Source organism: Lycorma delicatula, chromosome 3 (genome assembly GCF_047948215.1).
Source record: "Lycorma delicatula isolate Av1 chromosome 3, ASM4794821v1, whole genome shotgun sequence".
In the NCBI taxonomy this organism is placed as follows: Eukaryota; Metazoa; Arthropoda; class Insecta; order Hemiptera; family Fulgoridae; genus Lycorma; species Lycorma delicatula.
The window spans coordinates 43,401,036-43,427,365 of NC_134457.1; the positions used below are offsets into that span (position 1 = coordinate 43,401,036).

The window sequence follows — 26,330 nt, forward strand, 5'->3', positions numbered from 1 at the left end:
CATACTTCTTAGCAAAGGAAGAAATCTGTTTCTATAGGGGGTAATAATGTTCATATCAGTCATAATAATTTTTTTTTCAGAAATTAAAAGGCTGAATCATTTTTTTACAACGTAAGGATCATTAAGTGTGGCATAGACTCAATAATGAGAAGTGATCAGGGTTAAGCTGATCTCTTCAAATTAATCATTGAAAACTAATATAGATTTATTTTTATATCCTATTTGTTAATTTAACAAATCACATGTTATACAAATTATGAAAAGGGTTAAGAAAGATAAATTTTGACAGCAGAGGAAGGCAAATGTACTAAGTTGGATCTGTGAGCCAATTTATCTGAGAATTCTGAGAGCTGACAACAGTGACTGGCAATCCAACAGATGTCTAAACCTTAAGTTTAGCCAAGCTTGATGGTCATTCACCATCTATAAACCATCAGAATTGGCAGTTTAGTCAGGAGCCTAACTGACAGTCAGCTGCATTGAGGCAAACAAGCTCCTCAGCCTTCAATGTCTTTTAGTCTTTACTTATTTTTTCCAGAGATATCATTCACGTGTTTCTATTAGCATCAATTTGGTCTTGGCATGCAGGTATTCTTTTTAACTAGCTGCCAAACTACAGCAATTTGAGAGTCATGATTCTCCATGTTGGTATGCAATACTAATTAGGATAATGATAATTCTGACTGGTTGATCACTGCACCATTGGTCAAAAAAACTAGTTTCCTAATTCGCTGCTTTGCATCAAACCAATATTATTTTACTGTATTATAAGCTCTAAAAGCACAGTAAAATAATATTACAGTGGTAACAATTAAAGACACGAGACAGATAAAAAAAGCTAAGTAAAAATTTTTATTTTCCAACATGACTTGGTTACTATAAAAAAATTATGAAAACTGGAATAGTATTGGGAAAGAAATGTAAAGAAAATTCAATTAGAAAATTATCTTTATTTTATTCATATTAAAGAATATCATTGGCAAGTATAACAATTTTGAATAATAAAAATGGCAATTTTTTTTAATGTTCACAAGAACATCTCACTCAGATTATAAAACACTTAAGGTATCTATATCAAATCAAATTACATGAAATTGATTCTTATTTAAATTAAATAAATACAATTATTTTATAATTTTACATTAATAACCTATTAATCATATGAGTCACAATTAAAACACAACACAATGAAAATAATTATTTTAATAAAACTTAAATATATGAATCATACAATTTAATAAAACATTACTTTGCAAATTAAAACATTTCAACAAATAGAAATTTAAAGATATGTAAACAGTTCTAAATTTTATCCTTATCAAATTGTGGATTTTGGCCGCTTCCCAATCCATGCTTTAATCTGTGGGATGCTAACAACTTTATCATGTAAAGCTTGAATGTTTGAATGTTTTTCAGTGATATTGAACTTGAGTAAATAATTTAAATAATCAGTGATGGCAACAAAGTATAAATCACCCCAAGAAAGCTATAAAAATAAATATTTTATTAAATCATACAATAATATAAAAATTTTAAACATACTAATTATACTTAAAATAAAACATTACTATTTTTTCCCCTTTGTTGGGGAGTTATTCTACACCACTGATTCTTTCACATACAATATAAGTATAGGTAGTGGTAAAGGTTTTATTTTTATTTTGGAACATTTGAGGTAGTTTTGGGTAAACTACCTCAAATGTTTTTATCAGAGGTAGTCTCGTGAGGATTGATTGTGCCTTTCCTCTTTCTAAACCTTTCTTATGCTTCCTTCTTCTTTGGAAAACTACAGTGTATTTCATCATAGTTGAATCTTTACTGCTTCATTGGTTTTTCAAGCTCTAGAAACATGCTTTTAGCTTGTTCCTAAGACAGGATTTAGTAATATTAGTCAACAGAGTTCAGTGATCAGTAGTGGCTACGTCCATTTGAGTAAACATGCTCTGATCTTATAAGAAGATGCAGGGGGATGTTAACTATAGGGCTTTTTAGCTCAAATCCTTCTAAGCTCACTTATTGTGCCACATTATCTTTAGTGTACAAAATTTTATATAAATTATATGTGTAAAACAATGTAAAGTTTGAGTGTTGGGAGAAATATCATTTGAAAGAAAACAAAGTTTATACAAAGATATTGTACAATGCATGACACTGAGCACTTATTGAGAAAAGAATAAATATAAGAGTTCAATTTTGTGCTTTAAAATAATCATTATACCAGTCACATTTACAAGGCTATTTTAGGTATTTTCTTTTTAGTTTAATTTTTTTTATTGAAATACACATTTTTAAAGTGAATTAAAATAAATTTTTCTCATTACATATAATATGTATGATGATATTTATTGTTATTGTAGATTTATCAATCTATTAAAACAAAATGCCTTAAATATTTAAGGTTATTTATTTAAAAGTTAGAATGTAATTAGGTGTATTGTTATGAAACATTATTCTAAACATAATAAGTGTAAGGCAGAATGCAAAATAAGATAAGTAATTAAATTTACTCATGATTTAAGTTTCAGTTCAAGTTAGTAATTAATCAGCCTACAGTACTTACATTACAACTCAATATTTTTACATTTTCTAAATTTTTTCGTCGGCTTAAAGTTATTTTGAAGAATCCCCTTTATAAATTAGAATTTAGTTTCAATTTTAATTAACAACAGTTTTAAATTTTAATAACACATCATTAAGTAGGTCTAAATAATTATAATGTTTGGAGTGGGCGGGAAGTCCCTTTACGCCAGTTATGAAAACCATTAGAATTGGTGTAGCTTACCCTCAATGGATCTAAAACGTCTTTGTGGGTTGAACCATGTTCACGGTAGAGATGTATGGTCTCCATGTCCGGTTGTTCATCCACATCAGCATATCACAGATGATCATTTCAAATGCTGACCAACCGAACAGCATTTTGGAGCTGCTCGTTGTTGATGTACCTGTGTTTTTCAGATCTCTTCTTTTACAAAACCATAGAGTGCATTCTCAGGTGTGGTGAGGTCAGGGCTTCTTGCTTTTCAATGGAACCAGTAACTCTTCTGACCTACATCTGATCCAGTGATTTGTAAAAATTTCATTTAGGCGTCTGCAGATATTCAAAGCAAATTGAGCTGGAGCACTATCTTGCTGAAATGCAATGATGTCAGCGATCACTTTGGCTGTTAATTCTGAAAGCATCTACTTGTCAATCATTCTCAGATAACTGTGTTGATTAATTGCACCATCAGAAAAATAAGAAGAAAGGAGATGTTCAGCTGTCATCCCAGCCCAAATCATAACATGAGCAAATGGTGTTCAATTTCTTCAGAAGAGTAAGGATTGTCTTTCCCCAGTAAAAAAACATTTCAATTACAAAAACTTCGATCAATCACACACTCATCTGAGAATAAGACTTTTTTTATCGCTTGCCCTTGGAAGGCGTTCAAGCAATAACTGACATGCATAAACACGTCAATCAAGGTCATTGTCTCTCAACTCATTAACTATGATTGGACGAAAACATTTAACTTTCGAGCGGAACATTTGCAAGTTGATTTCACTGGTACCTCTACAGCAGCACGATCTTAGGTTGAGTACTCGGCCTCATGCTGCATGGTCCATCAAGAACTCTTCCTGTGACAAAAGCCTTGTTCTACCATGTCAATATTGTTTGCCGTGATGGTGACGATTTCCCAAAACTCACAAAGAAATCATTCATAATATTCTCTAATGTTTTACCAGTGTGGTTATGTTTGTGGACCCATACACAAGCTAACAAACACTCTTCGACAGTGAATACACTTGAAACCGCCATCGTTCCATACTAGACTATGACTAACGTCATGCCACCACCAATGAAAACTCCAGACGATTCCACCATGATTTATCCTCCTAATTTTTCCCAGCAGCAGTAAGCGATATCAGCAGTTAGAATTGGCAGCAATAGAGCCTGATTAAACTGGATTTATTAGTGTAAAGAACTTCCTGCCCATTCCATGTGTAAAATCTATTTAATTTATGGTAGTGTTACAACGGTCACTTGTAATGCAATTTAAAAGATAGGAGATGCTTTTTACATCATCATTCAACATGGAGTACCGAACAGCAAGGACAAATCTACAGTATTGGAAAGAAAGAGAAGACAGGATAATGGATTAAATATTATTTCAAATTGCAATATGAATTCAGAACAAAATCTATAATTTCCATTTTCAGGTAGTACAAATTTGATGAACTAAACAGGCGACTGCACTGCCGAGGGCATGGGTTACCAATGCAGTGGTGAGGTGTGCGCCGTTTTGACGATGGTTGAAGAAAGTAAATGTCACGCGGGACTCTGAGATGGAGCTGAGTGGGAGTAGGAGGTCTGTCCGCCTCTCCCTTGTAGACCAGACTGGAGTCCGTAAATTAACCTAAAGTCAAGGGTATGAACTGAAGTAGAGTTCACTAAGGGAACTAGGACTAAATTTCGTTGTTGGGAACAACATTTTTGGTGACATGTTGTTGTTAATTTGCCTCGAATTTCTAGACATTTACTAGAAATTAGCTCAATAAAAGTAGAAATAGGCGCGGGGTTCGTGCTTCCGCGAGCTCAGTTCGCTAGTTCGGAGGGAACGATGAAAGACATTCAAGAAGTCTGGACAAGGCATACAGCAAAAGCAAAAGCTGAGTTTAAAAATCACCAATGTAATTGTCTACCGAGTCATTTACACTGGCAGCATCCCAATGGGCCTGACTTATTACAATGAGATGTAAAAGTTAGAGGGCGAAAGACAACTCCCGTTAAAGCCCATCAGGGATGGTGGTGACTGGAAGCATCACAAGGTGCGTGTCTTACCTTATGGGATTGGGATGTCTTATTATCTGTACCAAAATTAAGACCAAACTTTTTTTGAGAGCAAATTTTTTGTAATAACTCTATGAAGCAATTACAAAAAAATAAATAAATAATAGTAAAGGAAATGTTATAGTAATTTACTTACTTTTCCATTTGCAAGGTAGCCACCATTTTCTTTTATAACATTATCAATTTTTTCTAAATAAAATGGTACAGTCTCTTTCATCAAAGGTTCATATTTCTTTGCTTTAGAATTCTCATCTTCATCATAATGCCAGCTACCAATTGCTGTAAAAAAGGAATTTTTAATAAACATTTAAACAATTACTACAACTTGTTCATCTGTACGTAACATCTAGAGATGGTCTACAAATTTATCTTCCTTTATACAGATTCTTTACATGTGATACAGTGATAAAAAAAACTGGAATACAAAAGAATGCCAAATACTGGAGTAGAAAAGGATGTCTTTACACTCAAACTAATCCCGCTTATGAGCAATATATATCCCATTATAGTGATTAGTGATTAGGTTATCTGTCTTTTTTAAGATGAATTTGAATCTTATCAAATGCTGTAAAACAGGCATGTTCTGGGTAGACATTCACTTGGCAGTTAAAGTGGTTTAGATTTATTTTAATATAACTTATTTCTTTTAACTGGAACTATCTCTCCTTTTGGGTTCTATCTAACGAAGTAATTCATTGGTTAATATAATATATATTCAAACACTACATTTTGATCTCTATTGTGTTTTTTCATTTGGTGTTTTGTATTTTTTTATCCAAATTAAATATGTTGTAAACACAATTTACAATTACATTAACTTTGACCAAAATAATACTGAATTAACAACTATAATGCACTGTAGATCAAGATAAAATATACTCCTTGACACAATTCTTGACATAAATAACACAATTCCATCCAATCACTTTATTAGTTATTGGTTTTTGGGATGGGGAATTGGAAGGTTTAGATTAACTTAATATTCATTTCAGTGATTAGACTTGTTATACAGCCCCTGAATTGAAAACAGAGTTTACAGTGAGTTAGTCTACAGCAAAGTTGCCCTACCAAGTAAAAAGAATGCACTGGCTCTTTATGTCCTGGCATTTTCAGTTTGGATAAGAATAATGGGAAGAAGGTATCAAGGATAAGGAAAAAGAGTAGGATTCATCTGTTTTTTGCATTGTTTTATTTACCATCTTGCCCATGACTTTTAATCACTGAAATGTGCCATTAAATAACAATAATAATAATAGGTCATCTTTCATACTATTGGGAAGAATTATAGTTTAAAAATATATAATTGTACTGCCAGAACTGAATATTTAGAAATATTTTTAGAAAGTGAATCATCATTATTATTAAAGGAAAAACATTTTTATTCCCAATATATTCTGCACAATTTATAAGTACACCATTTTTTAGCATAGCTTTTGACTTCATTAAAAATAAGAACTTAAAGACAGTTAGTTACCAACTTGATTTAAACAGTAACTAATAACCTCAGAACTCAATAAGAATGTCAAGCATTCTTATTTTAAAAAGTTTTTCACTTGCATGCTATTGACAATGTTGCTGACTAATATCTACAGCAATACTACGTGAAATTTATTATGAAATCTTCAAACAAGAACGCTCATAAACAATATATATTCTTTTTCACTGTTGTCTTTTTTCTTTTTTAAACTACTGTTACTATCAACGCTCACTCACTGTCGATCGATATAAACCAAAAGATAGTTTAGTAACCAAAATTTAGTTTTATCACAACACCCTCCCTCAATCCAAATGTTTACAACAATAAAAGTAATATATACAAATATAATAATATTACATTATCATAATACACCAAAACATATGAACTTTAAGAATGTTAATAAAAAAATAAAAATAAACACAGTTCTTACTTTTCATTTAACTTTAGCTTTCTTAAACTTATAAATGACAATTTACCGAGAGGCCTGGTGAATATGTCAGCCACTTGAACATTTGATGATATATAACATTCTTTTATTATACCTTGCTTAATTTTATCTTGAATAAAATGATGCTTAATGCTAATGTGCTTCAACCGTTTAGGCTGCTCGCAAGATTTATTAATTTGTATAGTAGACAAATTGTCCTCAAGTAAAACTACATCTAAATTTTTTGAATCATCACATCTGAATCAGTTAAAATATTTTGAAACCAACAAGCCTAAATGATTCATTGACTGAGGGCTGCATATTCTACCTCAGTGGAAGACAGATCAACACAACTGTTTTTTTTTTAATACCAATACCCAGTACAATTAAAATTTTTAAATAATGTCCACTGGTGGACTTTCTGTCAGCACTGTCACCCAAAAAGGTCAGTATCTACAAAACCTTTGATAATACCAACAGCAGAACTTCAACTTATTTCAAGTTTAGAGTTCCTTTAATGTAACGTAAAACTCTTTTTAAACAAATTAATAAATCATTACTAGCACAACTTTAGTATCTGCTTAGCATACTAATACTTACATAGATATGGTTTATTGCCTAATATTACATAAATAATACAACGTATTAATTCTCTGTACTTGTTGTTTATCTTAGTATTTTCTGGTTTTTCTCTCAGTAAATAACTATAATATTATTTCTCATTGGAGTAGAGACAGTTTTACAATCAAACATATTGAAGCGTTTTAGTACATTTTCTAGACAATTACACTCTAGATATCTTTGATCAAAGGTATTACATTATCTTTTAAATTTTGTTCTACAATAAACCCTAAATACTATGAAATTTGACTCAAATCTTTCATTTGAAACTTACTCATCAATTCATTCTTAAAACCATTAATTTCTTTCATATTTGAGCATATGATAATTAAGTCAACATGAATTAGTTTATAATTTTTTTAAATATTAGATAATCTGAAATAATCATTATTTGACCTTTTAAAATTTTGAGATATCATGAATTCATGAAATTTATCACAGCAGCTTTGGGAGAATCTTTTAAACCATAAATTTCTTTTATAAATTTACACATTTTATCATTCGCAAATTATCAGGTAAATTTTCATTTGCAATTATCAGGTAAACACATAAGCACATTTTTTTTTTTTCAGTTCACCATGCAAAAAGGTGCTACAGACATCTATTTGCATAACAGGCCAGTCAAAATTTACACTAACAGCTAACAGCTGACATTAATGTAACTGTACTTAATCTGGCAACAGGAAAATAAAAATCATATGTTGACCCTTTCTAGATTTAAATTGTATTATTTTGTCTTGATTATCTCGTTTAATTGTATAAACCATTTGCTGTCTGTAATATCACATATTTGTAGCTTGTCAATAACTTCCCATGTATCATTTTCAATAGCTTCAACTCAACCTCCATAGCATCATGCCACTGCTTAGAAAAAACTATTTAGCTTCTTCATAAGATGTTTTTTCTTCAGTGTCAGCCACACTAACAAAACAGTCTCATAATCATTATATTTAACTACAAACTGCAGCTGTTCCCTAGGATGAAGGTGTCTTTTATCAGTAGGACTATGTTGTATTTTAATATCCAGGGAACTTCTTTTTAAACTTTCATCTCTAGTCACATCTTTAATGAAAACATGTTCAACTTCAGATGTAGGTTTTCCTTTCATCATGTTGACATTACAATCAAAAAACAATTATTATTTAATTATTCGGTTGAATAATTAAATGGAACAAAAATAGCATCTCTTTCCAATGTTACTGCATTCAAATCTGGAAAATAAACTCATTAAATCAAAACTTTCCTTTACATAATTCATAACGTGTATTACCTTTAACTGTACTTGTCCCAGTTCTGTTAATCAAATACACAGATGTATTTCCTTCAGCCCAAAACGATTTGCTTAGATGCTCTGCTACCATCATCATTCTAACTGCCTCATTGATTGTATACATTTCTTGCTCAGCATGAAATTCTGTTTGGGATTATAAGAAACAGTACTTTGATGTTCTAGTCCTTACTGAATCAGAAGTTTTCTCACATTGTGATTAACAAACTCCTTTTTGTTATCTGTTATTAAGATTCTAACTTTCTGAGCCATTTGATTTTCATTTAATTTCACAAGAAGTTCAAGCTTACCATAAACTTAATGTTAATAGTCATCTTTCAATGAAAACATATACATGAGTCAACTTCCGTAGAATCACAGACATGAGCGTGGATTATGTTTTCAGCTTTAGATGACTGTGAGTTACTTCCTTTGAATGAGTTACAACGTTGTTTTCCCTGAACACATACTTCACAGAACAAGACCACACACAATACCATTTTGATTCAAAAAGCTAACATGATTAAAATTCTGATGTGCCAAACTTCCATGCCACCAAATTAAAGAATTTTTATTTGCGTTCACTAGGACATCCCAACCCCATAGGGGGAAGACACCCACCTTGTGACGTTACCGGTTGCCACACCCACCCCTCCATTCCAAGTCCTGGGGGCTTTACCAGAGGTCGTCTTTAGATCCTCTAACTGATTACATCTCACAGTCATCAACCAGGCCTCAGTCGGGATGCCACAGATGTAAATGCCTCGGCAGATATTTGCATCAGTAAAATACATATCAAATTTCACCTTCACATAGGCTTAAAATGGACATATTCACATCCAACCTAACATGAGTCCCTCAAACTAACAGATCGAAATCGCGGAAGCACAATCCCCGTGCCTAGTAAAGATTTGACAACACCATTTGTGATTATGAATGCCTCAGAGAACAAACGAGTTTAAAGTTAAATCAGTGCTACTCTCATACCAATAAAAATTTGTCTTTCGCAACATAGAAATTCAGACCTTTCTTTTTTTTTCCTGTTTAGCCTCTGATAACTACCGTTTAGATAATACTTCAGAGGATGAATGAGGATGATATGATAAAAAATTTTGCATTTATGTTATATGAAAAAAAAATAATTTCAAAGGGTCCACCAACAGAACTAATCTATAAAAACAAATAATTATCAGTTGGATGATTTGTGAATAGTGAAACTTAAAGTTACATTTTAAGGGTTCTTTCTTCTTTCTTTTCCTGTTTAGCCTCCGGTAACTACCGTTTAGATAATACTTCAGAGGATGAATGAGGATGATATGTATGAGTGTAAATGAAGTGTAGTCTTGTACATTCTCGGTTCGACCAATCCTGAGATGTGTGGTTAATTGAAACCCAACCACCAAAGAACACCGGTATCTACGATCTAGCATTCAAATCCATGTAAAAATAACTGGCTTTACTAGGACTTGAACGCTGGAACTCTCAACTTCCAAATCAGCTGATTTGGGAAGACGCGTTCACCACTAGACCAACCCGGTGGGTAGAAATTCAGACCTACACCCAAATAAGTCGACCAATTTAGGTCACCTAACTAGGGGAACGCAACCTCATTCTGGTCTGTGCAGGAGCTGGGGAAAACCCTGCACACCCACTCAGTCCCATCATGGTGTTTTGGGTGGCATTACCAAGTCACGATCAGGATCGCCACTGGCGGAGAGAAGCCATACTCCAGGTTCACTAAGGCATCATTACCCATACAACAATCATCTTGGTCTACAAAATTCTGGTTATCCAAGCAAAACATCATGTGAAAAAGTCTATGAACATCAAGCCAATGAAAAAACTTTATTTATTTTCTTATAAATTAATAGTGTTTCATAGGTGACTGACTTCAAATAAAAACTATTATCCAGAGTCTTGTCCTGTGAGAAAAGATTCATCCTTAAATCAGGTACATATAGCACATTTTTCATCTTCATATTTATGAACTTTTGTCCATGATAAAATTTAATAAAAACAGTACTTGTAGTGATTACTGAACCATCACCTATTCTTACTTGTTTTGGTTTATTAAGCTGTACATACTTTCAAAATATCTTTAGATCATGACACATCTTCTCAGATGCTCCACTATAAAGGTACCATTCTCTAAACAAATTCACCTCAGAAATTCCAATTATGGCCTTAATTTAATTTTATTTGAATCATTTAAATTTTATTTATTTGCCTCTGACAATTTCTTTTGACGAGACCAACAATATTTGAATATAAGGCACTTCTTATGACAAAAATAACGCAATATTTTATGGCCCTTCTTATGACAAAAATGACACAATATTTTTAGTTTTCATAGAACCTGAATAATTCTTACACTGATTCTTTTTATGTACAACCTTTCCACATGAAAAATGTCTGAGACTACATCATTTACTTACATGTTTAGCAGTTAATAGTATCTTCACTAGATTTTAAACGCTCTTCTTCAATCAATAATCTAGCTGTTAAATTGCTTAGAGTTTATTGATTTTCAGCCACCGATTCCCAAGCAGAGACAGAATATTTATACTGATCCGGCAAAGACATAATTAATTTTGTAATAACCATTATTACAGGTATTTTTTCTTTCTGCTGCTAAATAATAGTTAGGTTTGAATTTTTGTTAGAATTCATAACACTGTTTTCAAACTTCAAATTAAAGAAAATTGATACTGTAATAGATGAATACCCACATTTGATTGATGTTCATATATTGTTTTCAGTTTGGTGCACATTTCATTTATAGTTGTGTACATTAAAACATATGATAAAGGCCTGGATTCCATGTGCATTACTAACACTTTTTGTGCATGTGATTTATAAATTTCATACTTTTTCAATTCAATAGCATCTGATATATATCTTCATTCGTAATGTCAAAGAGATCTTTAGGTATCAATGTATTCTTTCTTTGTTGCTATCTCTTTTTTTTCTTTACATTATTGTTACTATCGACATTTGCTTGCTATCAATTAATGCAAACCAACATCTTGATAATATCACAACACTATACTGGTAAACTGAAATTATACCTAAGAGAAAAACAATGCAGTATCATTCACTGAGATAATCTTAAATAACACCAACAAAAGTAGGCAAAGCAATTTCGTTTCTTTTTTTAATCATTTTCTTAGTAACAATCATCTGTTTTTTTTTTTTAAACTTAATAAAATAGTAAACTTTATTACAATTTCTTTTTAATTTTTTCCTAATGTTCAGTTATGTAACATTTTTTTCGTTTTTTTTAAATTTATAATCTTACTTGTTAATCTCAATCTGCATTTAATTTGTATGTTATATATTTAACACGATGGTTAAAAAATATGCAAAAAAATTATATACTTTTCACAGAAAGTGGGTAAAAATAAACTATAATACTGCAAAGGTGCAACTGTTGTACAAACTATGAATTATTAATTGGTAAACTTTCCTTTAGTATCTATAAGAATTTTAAAATGAAATTTAGTACCTTGACGTAAATCAGTGATAGTGTCAATGATTATATCAATCATTAGATCTTCATATTCAGTCTTTCCAGCTAATCCAGCTTTCTTACCGAGATATCTTGCAATTGCAACAGACTGATGCAACTGTTTTCCATCTACTTCAAGAACAGGAACTTTACCGAATGGCATATCTAAAAAAGTAGAAAAAATAACACTTACAGCCTGTAAAACATATATATTTGTGCTTCTATGACTACATACATACATAAACACACTCATATCTATCACAGATCACAATATATGCTTAAATTTATTATTTACTTACTTTTTTTGATGGAAGGCCATTGATCACTTTCAATTCTGTTGTCTTCAAAATTAATTTCTAAGTATGAAAGCAAGAATCGAATTGGTTCTGCCAGAGCTGTTATGTTAAAATATGTCAGTTTGTATGTTGGAGCCATTTTCTTTAACAAAAATTATAACCTAAAAAAAAAATTACATCAAATATATGAACAATATTTTTTAATGTATAAATGTGTTGTGAATTTCAGTTGTTAAACAATCATCATCAGTATATGAAGGGAAATTAATAAAATATGTGAAATTAATAAAAGAAAGAAGTTTTCTTTAAAATGGATTAAAGAAAAAAACCAAAAAGTTAATAAATAAGTTACCAAAATTACAAGATTATTTTCTACCTTTATTTACAAAATAAATTAATGATAAAATAGAACAATAGTCTACTAACTGAAAAGTATTATTCTACTAGATACTACATGGCCTTAATGGTCATAAAGTGTCATTTGGACAGAGATTACCAGGATTTCATTCAAGAAATGACACATATAAAAACTAATAGAGTAATAAAAACGATTAGTTGTAGCATGAGTTTAAACTGAAAGAACTGATTAGTTGTTAAATTAATTGAATAAACTGTGTATTTAAATAATAATTACACTAGACAACACAAAATTTGTATCTAACATGTTGTTACATAACTTTACTTACTGTAATGTGGGTACTGATTTCAAATATGCTATTGAAATTGTGTAACCATGTAAAAGTTTTACGTAAATCATAAATTTGTTAACTTTTTATAATAAACTCGTTTTGATCAACTATTGGTTACAATTAAGAATAGTTTCTGTATTTTTACTTTTAAACAATAAACATACATGCTTTATAAAAAAAAATAAATAAATATATACACTGTATCATAAGAAGTAGACTGTACAAACATGTCTGTATGATGGCATAGACATCTCTTGCTGCCTAATAAAGAGCTTAAAATCATATTCAGTCTAAATTCACTTGTCTATACTGTGTGTTGTGTTTCACAGAGTTATTAGTGTTTTGCTATATTTTCATCAGTTCATTATAATACAAAAGTGATATTTCTTATTTTTATTTGCTACAACATGACTTCTGCAAAAGTTCATGGATGTTCAAATCATCCAGACAATTTTTGTTATGTCTGAATAAATTTATGCCTAAATCTCAAAGAAAGACTATTTCTAAATTGATAAAAACAGCTTATATATTTTATTTTAATTGTGCACTCGGGGATCAAGATAATATCTGGGCACGTCATGTTATTTGCATATCTTGTTCAGTAACTAACTGAATGGTTGAAGGAGAATAACATGCCACGTCATTTTCTTTACTGATGGTTTGGTATGAACCTAAAGACCACTTCATCACTGCTACGTTTATATGACAAATATATATATATATATGGATTTTCATTCAAAAATAGCAAGCTCATAAAATATTCAGATGTATCCTCAGCTTTAAAGCTGGTACCACACAGAGAGGAGTTACCTGTACCTGTACCACTATCTAATTTGATATTGCTAGAAGAACAATCTGAAAATAAAGCAGATGATGTAGAGAATGTTGAAGAATTTTTTCCTGAATCTAATGAGAAATCTTCTTTAAGAAGAAGATTATTCATGTTATTTAATTCAATAACATGAACTTAATGATTTAATTTGCAATTTAAAGTTATCAAAGCAGCAAGCTGAACTTCTGGGGTCTAGACTGAAAGAATGGAATCTTTTAGCGGAAAAAACAAAAGTTACTATGTTTAGAACACAAAATAAAACTCTTTCAACTTATTTTACTTTGAAAAATTCATTGTGTGTTTGTAATGTCAATGGCCTGATGAAAGTGATTGGAATTCAGCATATTCCTAAAGAATGGAATCTTTTTATTGACTGGGCCTGATGAAAGTGATTGGAATTCAGCATATTCCTAAAGAATGGAATCTTTTTATTGACTCTTCTACAGTTAGCATGAAAGAGTTTTACTGCATAATAGTAACAACCATCCATTCCATTACCTCATGCAGTCAACATGAAAGAAACATATGAAACTATGGCATCAATATTAAAAGCAATAAAATATAAAGACCATCATATGGCAAGTTTGCAGTGATCTGCAAGTTGTTCCTTTATTTTTTGTGTACAAGGTGAGTTTATGAAATATTGTTGTTTTCTTTATCTTTTGGATAGTCATGATACAAAAATTCATTACCAAGTAAAGAACTGGCCATTGCGACAGAACTTTGTGGGGTTGGTGAAAAAAATGTAAAGCATTTATCATTAATTGAGAGTGTTAAAATCATACTACTGCCACTTCACATAAAACTTGGACTCATGAAAAATTTTATAAATGCACTAGACAAAGATGGACGAGGATTTAATAATTTAAAAATAAGTTATTCTAAATTGAATGATGGTAAGCTCAAACAGAGTATGTTTATCAGTCCACAAATCAAGTGACTGCTTAAGGACTGAACTTTTGACGATAAATTTAGCAATTGTGAACTAGTTGCATGGAAGTCCTTCAAGGACATTGTTGGTGGTTTTTTAGGACACAGTAGGATGTTACTAAAAATTCACTTTCTACACTCTCACCTAGACATTTTTCCCGAGAATTTGGACTGTCAGTGATGAGCAAGGAGAGTGTTTCCTTCAGGATATTCTGACCATGAAGCATCAGTACGAAGGAAGATGGAAACCTGGCATGATGGGTGACTATTGTTGGTTCTTGTTTAGAGAAATTGATCAAACTTCGTTCAAGTGGAAAACTTTGTCTAAGAGAAAAAACTTGTTAGAATATTTTAAAAATTAAAGATAAAACAGTTCCAATGATTTAAAATTTTAAAAGCTGCTATTTTAAAAACATTTCCAATGATTTAGACCAGTGATTCCCATACTGAGCGCTGCAGCGCCGTGGCACCCTGGGGAGCCACAGCAATATGACTGGGGCGCCATAAAATATTGTAGAAGCTTCATAATTAATTGAACCAAGACAATTATAATTATTAATTTAATGTTAATAAAGTAAAAGAATAACAAAGATACACGAGTTTTATTTATTTTTATCTCTTACTTACAAGTAGTCATACTTTTACTTAGGGTAGGGCGTCATGGGAATAATTTTAATTGAAAAGGGCACCACGACTCAGAAAGGTTTAGGAACCATTGATTTAGACTTTTAGAAACTGTTATTTTAAAATTGTATTAATATATTTCAATTTATCTGTGTTTGAATAAATAAAAATTTAGTTGATTTAAACAAATTTTAAATGAATACACATAAATAATAATTTTTTTTACATACTGATTTCACAGTGATTATGCATTTATTGATAAATAAAATCATATGCATCTAAAAAACATGATGTATTACACAAATTCTGATAATTGTTTTGAATTCAGCACCCCAAAATTAGTTAAAAACACCATGTACAATTCCAAATACTCAAAAATATTTTTTTTTTGTTGACTAGTGTAATAATCTGAATGGTTCTTACGAATAAATTGTAGTTTACAGATAAAAATAATTGAAAAACAGATGAAGAGTAATAAATAAATGTAAAATAAATTAATTTATTAAGAAAAAACCTGCTAGCTGGTAATGAACAACATTATTTTATTTTTAAAAATAACTGTTAAAAGAACAGAAATAAATTCTTCAACATTTCACTTCCATATTAAATAATCATACAAAAAAATAAAAACATAAAATGTTAAATGATTTTAAAATTTACCTTAATTTTATGTTGCTGTGCAATTAACAATTAAGTTACAAACCAAACTTCTGTTAAGGTACAGTTACTGATAATTGATTGCGATGAATTATTCTTATGTACCTTATATAAGTGTTTATATACTCTCAGATTAACTATATGAGACCACTTTGTTCTGTTATCAAATTTTATATTTTTTATCTGAATGACTAAACAAATATAATTTTTGAAATATCATATTTACTAGAAAATAAATAGAATCAACCACTGATGAAAGAGAGTGTTATTACTTATTAAAATTCATGCTCATTTTTTCAAAAAATAACAAATAATATTTGAAATGAGTTTAATACCTACTCATATTTTTATATTTTTACTCTCAGAAACCTTGAGTTAAAAACTGTAATGAAAAAATTAGATCATTTTTTGTCTACTTAGACTTTACTCAAAACCAAATAGACCAATTTCAATGATTTTTTTTTTCTGATGGGTAGATTGACATCTTACATCACCTACCCGTTATTTTTTTTTTTATTATTCCTTATTCCCCACTAGCAGTTAAATGGGTCAGGTCTGAATTTGCTTGTTGTTTTTCGAAATGATATCAGTTGCTGAAGAACCAGTATATCACTAGTACATGTAGGACAGGTTGCCTATGGACTGATTGACTTACAGACTATCTAATAGGCAAGTGTCTGAAGTCTAATGACTGAAGTGCCTACTGGGTAAAACTAAATTTTCTAATCTCTTTCTTCCCTCCAAAAAAAACTGTGATTTCTTCCCTTTCCATTTCTTGGATACACACTAATTCAGATAGCACTATTTTTATAGCTATCCATATTTTAAATAAGTAAGATAAAACTAAAAAAAATGTAATATAAAATAAAATTTAAAAAAAATAAATCCATCTTAAAACAACTTGAGCTAAAAAAAAAAAATAATAATACTTTTTCATTTTTACTTCCTTGTATGAGGTAAAGGAAGAATTGTGATCATCATGAAAAAATTTGGTTTACCGATTTCAATGGAAAAATCCATTTTGACTAGTTTTGGCATGATATATGTATCTCGTATAACTCAAAAATGATTAGCCTTAGGATGTTGAAATTGTGGATTTAGAACTGTTGTAACATCTAGTTGTGCACCTCCCCTTTTGATTGCAATTGACTGGACCAAAAGTTCCCAAAAAAGCCCGACATAAAAAAAAATTGGATTTTGGGTTTTTTCTTAATTGTAATAATAAGCCCACATTGAGAGATTTTTAATGATATATCACAAGTAGTATTTATTTTTATTGGTTCCAGAGTTATAGCCAAATAAAATTTTTATTAATGTGATATTTGGATCTTACAAGAGGAAGACACATCAGTTTAAATCCAATTCATGTATCTTTTTTTTTAATTTAAATTTGTTGATTTATTAATAATTATTAACCTTTGATTTAAAAAAAAAATTTACAATAAAAAATAATAATAAATATGAAAAAAATCAGAAGTTATTAGTGAAATACAATTTTACGTACTTAAAAATTGTAATTAAACATTTTTTACAGAGGTTAATAATGTATTAATAAATCAATAAATTTAAATTAAAAACAAAAATTTTTAAATGTATATGTATACAAAGTCGGATTTGAATGATGTGTGCATGGTTATGGATCCAACACGTTCTCACGTACACCACATAAATTACTTGAGCAACATGAAACAAAATTAATACATAAACAAATATAGAATGCTGATACAAACACCACAAAAAAATGTGATGCAATGTGGTGTCCACCACAATGCAATTATGTAACTGTCTATTTTGTTAAAGTTTTTTTTTTTTTTTATTAAAGAACTGGAGGATCATTCTTCTCACTTTCAAATGAAATAAATTTAAATGAAGTGCAGTAAAGATGTGTATGTGTAATTTAATAGGCATACAAGGCAGTCATGTGGTGTCCACATTAAATTTTTTTTCTTAAAAATCAATACATTATTATGGGTCACTAACTACCTGTTTTTAATTCAGCACAAACTTCTTTAAAGTTAACGTTTAAAAAAGACTTGACTTTTACTTTTTAGTGAGATATGTTGAAACTGCATTTTTATTATTTTTTTAAAAAATGTAATTCAAATTATTGTATAGACTGGTGCATCTGACCTGCATCATAAATGAGAAAAGTGGATTCAATGATAAAAATGGTTGTTGTGCATGGTAAGAAATCACCTTATACCATTGGAGGCTTGTTCCTTGTAGCAGGTGGTAATCTGGCTCACAATCCCAATTCAGATCAGCAAAATTTTATCCAAAACGGCTTCAGCATATTTCTACTGTATGATTTTTAATTGACCAGCATAAATGTAAACAAATCTAAATAATATTTAATCTAGTTAGATTAAAAAGACATCCAAGAACATGTTTATGCTTCCTAAAGGAACGGCTTTAACTGTCGCGGAATTGTGAGGTGTGTAAGTGTACCCAACTAAACTAAAAAACTACTCAATAAACCTACTGATTGAGTAGTTACAACAATAAAAATGACTGCAACTAGTATGATAAACATTTTTATTGTACTCTTTTCTATTGATAAATAATGAATTAAATTCACTAACTAAACTCAGAATGAGAAGTTTTGTAAGTAAAAGGTACTTAATTAAATGCACAATATTTAAATGACATAACAATACATTAGAATAAATTTAACATGGGATCCTGAATAAGAAAATAAACTAGAAATCCTTAAAATCTGATGGCTCAAAAATTTTTGAATATCTCAAGTAATTTCTGGAAGTAGTAAGGGAAATATGCCACTTCCCAAAATAAAAAAAATTGAAATATAAAAAATTTAACATTCTTTCAGAAAAAATTCCTTTCTTCCAGAAAATTCTGGAATCATATTCTAGTCAGATAAATTTTTTTTCATACACTACAGTTATTCCATATATTTCCTGTGTTAAGTTTATGTTAAAAGATCTACTGGCATTCAAAATGCTTCAAATATCTATCAACTAACTTAAAAAAAGACTAATTACTTTCAGATTACATGGAAATCATTCTTCTCTAAAATCATTTTGAAGCTAGCTGTCAATAACTTTACTGAAGAAGCTGGATAATTAGTTCCAAAAAAACATTTTGTTTGATTAATTTTTATGTAGTTTGAAAGTGAGTCTTTAACAATTTTCATATAAAAATAAGTTCTTATGCTTTATCAACAAAGGAAAATCCTATTCTTGCATCTAATTAATTTCTATTCCCTAAGTCTAATTGTAGATTATTAAATTTATAATATAATTTGCATAAACTATAATAGAACAGTATCATTTTATTTTCCAAAATGCAACTATGCATATTCATTTTATGCTAGGACCACATTTTGTGGGATGAATACTATGCTTGTAAACTTTGTTACACATAAAGATTTATCTTTTATTGCTACTTGATAAAAAAAAGTATTCATTGTAGAGGTTTTAGATCTATTATCAAATACCACTTAGTGGTAGGTTACACTATGTTTGCCAAGGATAAAAATCTTCAGAAAATAAAATAACTGTTGATGAAAAAATGCTATGGGAATGTCATTTTGATTGGATCACGTGGATCCATGTAAGGAGTTCCATCTCACACTAGCAACCTTTCTAGATAAGCATTTTCAGTTAAAAAAATCTTAGGAAAGTAAGAAATGAAGAGTAAAGCTGTACTGAGGCTCTTAGGAGAGAAATTTTGTTATTAATAAAAAGTAATTTGCAACAGTGTATTCTCAGTAGCATACTTCCAATTATATCAGCAATTTGTTATTTGATTATCAATGATAGTGAGTAACAACAATAAACAGTATTAGCCATAGTGAAGTACTTCTTGTAATTCTATTTCTCAGTCAGAAATTGTTCTCAGTGAACGATTTCTTCATTAATTGGGAAAAAATTATGGACTTACTAGAATGAGTGAAGAAAAATTTAGATGGTAGCATTATAAACTTATTAAAGTCATCTTCAGATGTTTATCCTTCTTGAATGAGTAAATGTATAGCTTTAAGAAAACCAGTGTTTACTAATAACGCTCTTACCTTGGAATTCATTGACATTCCAATGAGTACATTGCGTAGAACTGTTACTGAAAAACTAAACTAATGTAGAATTAGTCCTGAAAATGTTGACTGACATCTATAAAATCAAAAGTTACGATTACTGAACTTTTTGTCTGTTTTTAAACAAGTATGAGAAAGGAGGAGAGAAGAACTATTTTTCTTATTTCATAACTGATTATGATACATGGATTTCTTGTATCGTATCATGTTAAATAATAAAATAATAAACCACATTGTGGAACATCTAAATAAGGATAAAAAATTCCAGCAAATTCAGTTACCAGAGAAGATTGTGGCAACCATGTTCTGGAATCAAAAGAGTGTCTTTTAGTTGATTTTATATATCTAAGGATAAAAATCACTAGATGACGAGGGATATACTTTCTCATAAGTATCTCATTTTGATTTAAGCTTCACATTTTTAATGCTGACCTCCCAATCGATACTATGTTATGGGGCCCAGGTTTAGGGTGCCAAACAGTATGAAAGTGTTGAGAAATTTTGGTTTTTTTATGAAGAAGTTTTTTCGTCTCCCTACTAATACTTCAAATTAGTCTTGGTACCTCAAGGTATAGCATGAATTTTTATTCGCACTATAAAGATACATTGAAAAAATATTTTAAGATGTATGAATATATCGTGAAGCCGATATACAAAATCTCTTTTAAATGAATTAATTAAAAATAAATTGTTTTTATATATATATATATATGTATACACTCTACAGCACAACCAGGATGACGAGAGATGTGGAAAATGTAGATATTACCAAGACTTGGCTACAATTGATAATAATTTACTGCAGGTGTGGAATATCAATTTAATGAACAGCCTAAAACAGACTTTTTCTCTGGAATTTTACAAGATTAGAAGTTATATTTATAGTAACCAAGATTTTACTCTCATATGCTAGTTCTTTAAGTCAAGAATGGAACTAATTTATTTAAATAACTATTTGTTTTCTATCGGTATAAAATTATGCTCTCTTTGCAGTGCCAAGGGAAGAGTAAGAAAATGTGATTTATTTTTTGGCCAGATATCCAGCTCTATCTGAATTTTAGTGTAAATACCTTGGAAAAAGGAATTAATCCTTACATGAACTAGAAAAAATATTAGTGGTATTACTATTAATATTTGATGTACTAATTACTACTAGTATTTGGTCTAGTAGTACTACTACTAATATTTTTTATTAGTATAATGATAAAGAGTTATTATTCAGTGTAATAAAATAATTTTCCATTAAAAAGTAAATGTAATTAGTAAATTGTAAAAGGAAATGTAATTTCTTAATTTTTTATGTACTCAGTTCCAAGTTGAATATGTTATGTTAATGAATTATGTTAAATATAAATACTTGTTACGTAAATTTATCTTTACAGCAATCATGCTGCTTTTTGAAATCTATTCCAGTATTGCCCAATTTGTTTGTCTAATTTTGTTTGTTTTCGTTTTCTAAATTGCTTTGTGCCATTCATAATAAATTTTACCTTTTTTTATATTAAAATGGGATTTTTTCTTCCTACAAAGATAATTATAGCATGGTAGTATATATAAGAGATAATGGAATTATTTTTGTATTTATTATTATTTTACCTGTATTTATTATCTATTTAGATCACTAAGAAGTGTTCTCGTAGAAAATGAATTTTATTTCATGTAATTGTACAAAAGTTGCCATTTTAGGATACATACATTTTAGTTTATTTTTTAAAGATGGCATCTTCCAGATGACCTCTTCTTCTACGTAAACACTCACGAAGTCTCTTCGTTAAATTGTTCATGGTTTGACGTAACATCTCAACTGGAATTTCCGCAATTGCTTCTCGGATCTTTGCCTTCAGTTATTCCGTTGTAGCAGGTCTACTGTGGAACACTTTGCTTTTAAGCTGATCCCACAAAAAGTAATCGCAAGCTGACAGATCAGGCGATCTGGGAGGCCATCTAATGCCACCATTTCGTGAAATGACATGTTGTCCAAACAATCGGCGTACAGCTGCCATCGTTATTCGTGCAGTATGTGACGTTGCTCCGTCTTGTTGAAACCAGGCTGTGTTAAAAATTGGTGGAGATCTCTTTTGTTGTTCCGCAACAAAGGTTTCAAGCATGGCTACGTAACGAGCCAACGTCACTGTAATCGCAAGACCGTTGTCATTCTCAAAAAAATAAGGGCCTATAACACCGAAAGATGACATAGCACACCACACGGTCACTTTCTGGCTGTGCAACGGACGCTGGTGTAGTTGCGTAGGATTTTCTTGTGCCCAGTATCTGAAATTTTGCTTGTTAACAAATCCACTAAGGTGGAAATGCGCTTCGTCTGACATCCACAGTTCGTGAACAAACTCTTCGTTATCATTTATCTTCTGAAGCATTACATTGCAGAATTGTGCTCGCACAACTGCATCGTTCGGTTTCAGTTCCTCGACGATCTGCAACTTGTACGGATGGTATTGCAAGTCCTTCACTAACATTCTTCTTGAACAATGCAATTGTAAAGATGCTGAGAGACGACGGATTGACCGATGTGGACTTCGTGTGACACCATCTTGTAAAGCTTGAACATTCTGTGGTGTACGGACGGTTCGCTCACGGCCTGGAGGTTTCTTTTTCATTGCCGAACCAGTTTCCTCAAAATTAGATATCCATGTTTTAATCGCATGTGCTGATGGAACACGGTCGTGCCGTCCCAGATTAAAATGACGCGCTCCCTCCACACTGTCATTGTTTTTGTAAAACGCTTTGATAGCAAATGCACGTTGCGCACCACTCCAAGGATTCATGACAACTAAATGGCAGGTTAGGTTAGAGAAGCTGGCGCCACTTATCAAGTGGTACCAATCGCCCACGGCTACCAACACAACTTTCAAACTTTCCCGTTTCTTTGAATCATTCTGTACAACTTTTCAGCTGACGATTTTTAAATTAAACTGTTGAATGTGTGCCTATTATGCTGTGAATTATTTATTGTTTTTTTTTGTTTTGTGTAAAGAATGTATTTTAAAATAAAACATTGAAAATAAAGCATTGTTATTATTATTACCTGGCGACTGGGATTCTCGCGGTCACAGCTGCACTAGACGAGGCTAAAGTGGAGCACGTCGTTAACACGTTCCCAGCCCACTCGGTTCGTGCTGAGCGGGATTTCGGCGGCTTGGACGACTTCCCGCTCTTCTCACTGGAGAAGCTGGAGGGAGTCCTACGGTCGCTGAAGGTCAGAAAAGCCCCTGATTCCAACGGTATACCGGGCAAGTTTCTCAAGCTGGTGGGGAGCTGCAGTCCCCGTCTGCTTCTAGACTTGTACAATGCATGTCTGGAGGCTAGGTCCTTCAGCGCCAGATGGAAGTCTTGTGCTGATCCCGAAGAGCAAAGGAGATCTGGTGTCACATTCATCCTACCACCCCACTGTGTATGCTTGACACAGCTGGGAAGATATTGGAGAAGCTCTTAAGGAAGGGACTGGTTGCGGCGACAGGCGCCTGCATAACTGGTTGTGACAGACAGATGGCCAGTCGTCCAACCAGTATGGTTTCCGGCAGGGTCGCTCGACGCTAAATATAGATGCCGGAAGAGTTGGCCTTGGTTTAGTACGCTGACGACGTTGCGCTAATTTTTGCAGACCGCGACTTGGAACACGTCCAACTGAAGCTCAGCGAGCGATGATTAGGGTCAGCTCCTGGCTAGACTGTAGGTTGTCTCTAGCCGTCAGCAAGACGGTTATCGTTTTTCTAAAGAAGAAGTATGTACGTATTAACACCTTCCTTCCCTTCCAGATCAAAGATTAAGTTGCCGAGACCAAGCCCAATCGGCTATAGCGGCAACCTGACCGAGACCAAGCCCACCGCGAAGTACCTCAGTATGATGATTGACAGGACAGTCAGCTTTGCTGAGCAGCTACGGAGAGCCACTGATAAAGCGGCGACAGCCATAACTGATCTTAGCCAGCTCATGAATGTTGGAGGATCGAAGGTCAGCAGACGGTGACTGCTGATGTCCACGGTGCACTCCGTGGACATCTCATTCTATTATACAGAACGGAAGTGGTCCAGCCGTCAAGATTTGAGAGAAATCGGAAGTGGTTCGCACTAGTGCAATGCACCACTGCCTTGCGATTCGCTTCCGCGTTTCGGACGATTTCCTAGCCTACCGCTCTGTTGGTCACCGGCGTTATACCCATTGTTCTTTTGCCAAGAAAGCGTAAGTGACGAACAGGTGAAGACTGAAAGACCATCGTCGGGGAGGAACGGACTCGTACGTTCCTTGCCTTGCAGAGACCTGGGACCGCGAGGCTTATCCCTCTGATCATACCGTGGACAGAGTGGTGGCACTAAAAGCGGAGTACTACGGGACCCAGTTCCCGTAGTACTACGGGTTACGGGTACTTCCGCATTTATCTCCATGCCATAGGGGAAGTGCCGGAGAACTCTCTCCCCACAATTTCTCGGAGAACTGAGACCCCACAATGTGTTTTCGATGATATTCCGGGATCTGAGCAGCTGGAAGAGTGTGGCCCGATTTGTCGGAAGCATTTTCAAGCCAAGAAGGACGACCTGGATAGTCCTGATTTAGGTGAGTGAAAGCAATGTAGCGGCCTTCTCAAGCTAGGATAGGAGGATACGGCTTGAAGTATTGTATAAAATGGTTCCGGTGAAGTCCTGGTGGAAAGGAGGATGGTTTTAGTCGCTAGTCAGCCGATGGCATTTTGATAAGACAACCAGTGATAGCCTGGAACGTCGTGTATAAATGTATTTCTATCTCCCTCCCCCTCAAAAAAAAAAACTATCATCCTCGCCATCGCCACCGCCACCAGCATATTATTATTATTATTATTTTTATTTTTTTTTGAGGTTGTTAGAGGCATCGACTACTTTGGTCATTAGCCCCATCACACTTCAAAAAAAAAAAAAAAAGAAAAAGGTTCAATATTTCACATCTTCCTATAACTTCTGATCCAACAAATTACTTCCTAGGCTTTCCTTTCGGCCATCCTTTCTTGCACCGTTTTTCCATTCTGCGAACGGCCTCAACTTCCGATGACAGTGTGTCTGAGGCCTCGGACATGGCATCGTCTTCTCTTTCTGATGCCAAAAGCTTCATTGGTGCTGTTAACATCGTTGCTATTGAATCTAAACTAGCAAGCAATGCACTTTCCGCGGCTGATGAACTGGATTCTATTTCTACAGCAGTGCTGGGTCCAGCTGAAATAGATGGTCTCGCTGAAGCTGTTCTTTGAGCTTTTGGAGGCCCCATTGTAACAGTTTGTATATCGTCTACCTCTGGTGCTTTCTCAATAACGACTTGCACCTCCATTTCGGTAGACTCCGATTTTCTAGTGACTATTTCCTTAGTTTTGTAACTACACGACGGAGTGATCTTTTCCTCTTTTCTAGACAAATCAAAATTTTTATTTACTACTTCAGGTGATGGTGTTATGATCGCAGGTTTAACTAGTTTTTTATGCTGCGCTGGTACGTTTATTTTATCAACGATGTCAATGCGGGATTGAGCCTTCTCATGTTTAGATGGTTCTGTGCGATGAGTCGACTCTATCTTAGCATCAATGATTTTTTCTATCATTGTTGCAAGGTTTGGTGCCATTGTATTAAGCAACTGCTCCACGTTAATTTTGGTTGAAGAAGGGGCAGCAGCTGCTTCAGCATAAGTGGTCGATTGTCGAGGTGTTCGTTGACTAACAATTTTCTTCGCTTCAGGATAACTAACCTTCTGAAGCGTTTTAACTTCCTGAATGGCCGTTTCAGATTTATAAACTGGGCAATTCCTGAATCGGCAGTTATGGTGCCCTTTACAATTAATACAGATTGAAGGGTCTTTACATGGTTCACCCTCATGTATCTTCATTCCACATATGCAGATTTCCTGCGCTTCACATTTAGCTGTAGTGTGCCCGAAACGTTGACACTTGAAACATTACATAGGCTGCGGAATAAACGCACGTACATCAAGCGATGTATACCAGCACGCACCTTTTCAGGAAGGGTAGGCCTGTTAAATGTCAATACATGAGAGGCCGAAGGAAGAACTTCGCCATTTCTTCTCATTGTTAGTCTGCGACACTGAATCACTCCTTGACTCGACATTTCCTGTACTATTTCCTCTTCT

The 26,330-nt window shown here is 32.5% G+C and overlaps 1 protein-coding gene across 1 annotated transcript in view; it reads right to left on the reverse strand.

Moving 5' to 3' along the window:
* Positions 1-930: 930 nt before the first annotated feature.
* Positions 931-26,330, reverse strand: part of LOC142321122 (uncharacterized) — a 97,845-nt gene continuing 72,445 nt past the window's right edge. The window contains exons 7-11 of the mRNA XM_075359113.1: positions 13,924-14,034; positions 12,428-12,577; positions 12,126-12,293; positions 4,965-5,107; positions 931-1,486 (exon numbers count right to left, since the gene is read on the reverse strand). Coding sequence (XP_075215228.1) covers positions 1,319-1,486; positions 4,965-5,107; positions 12,126-12,293; positions 12,428-12,577; positions 13,924-14,034 — 740 coding nt within the window. The 3' untranslated portion in view covers positions 931-1,318. The remainder of the gene's footprint in view (positions 1,487-4,964; positions 5,108-12,125; positions 12,294-12,427; positions 12,578-13,923; positions 14,035-26,330) is intronic.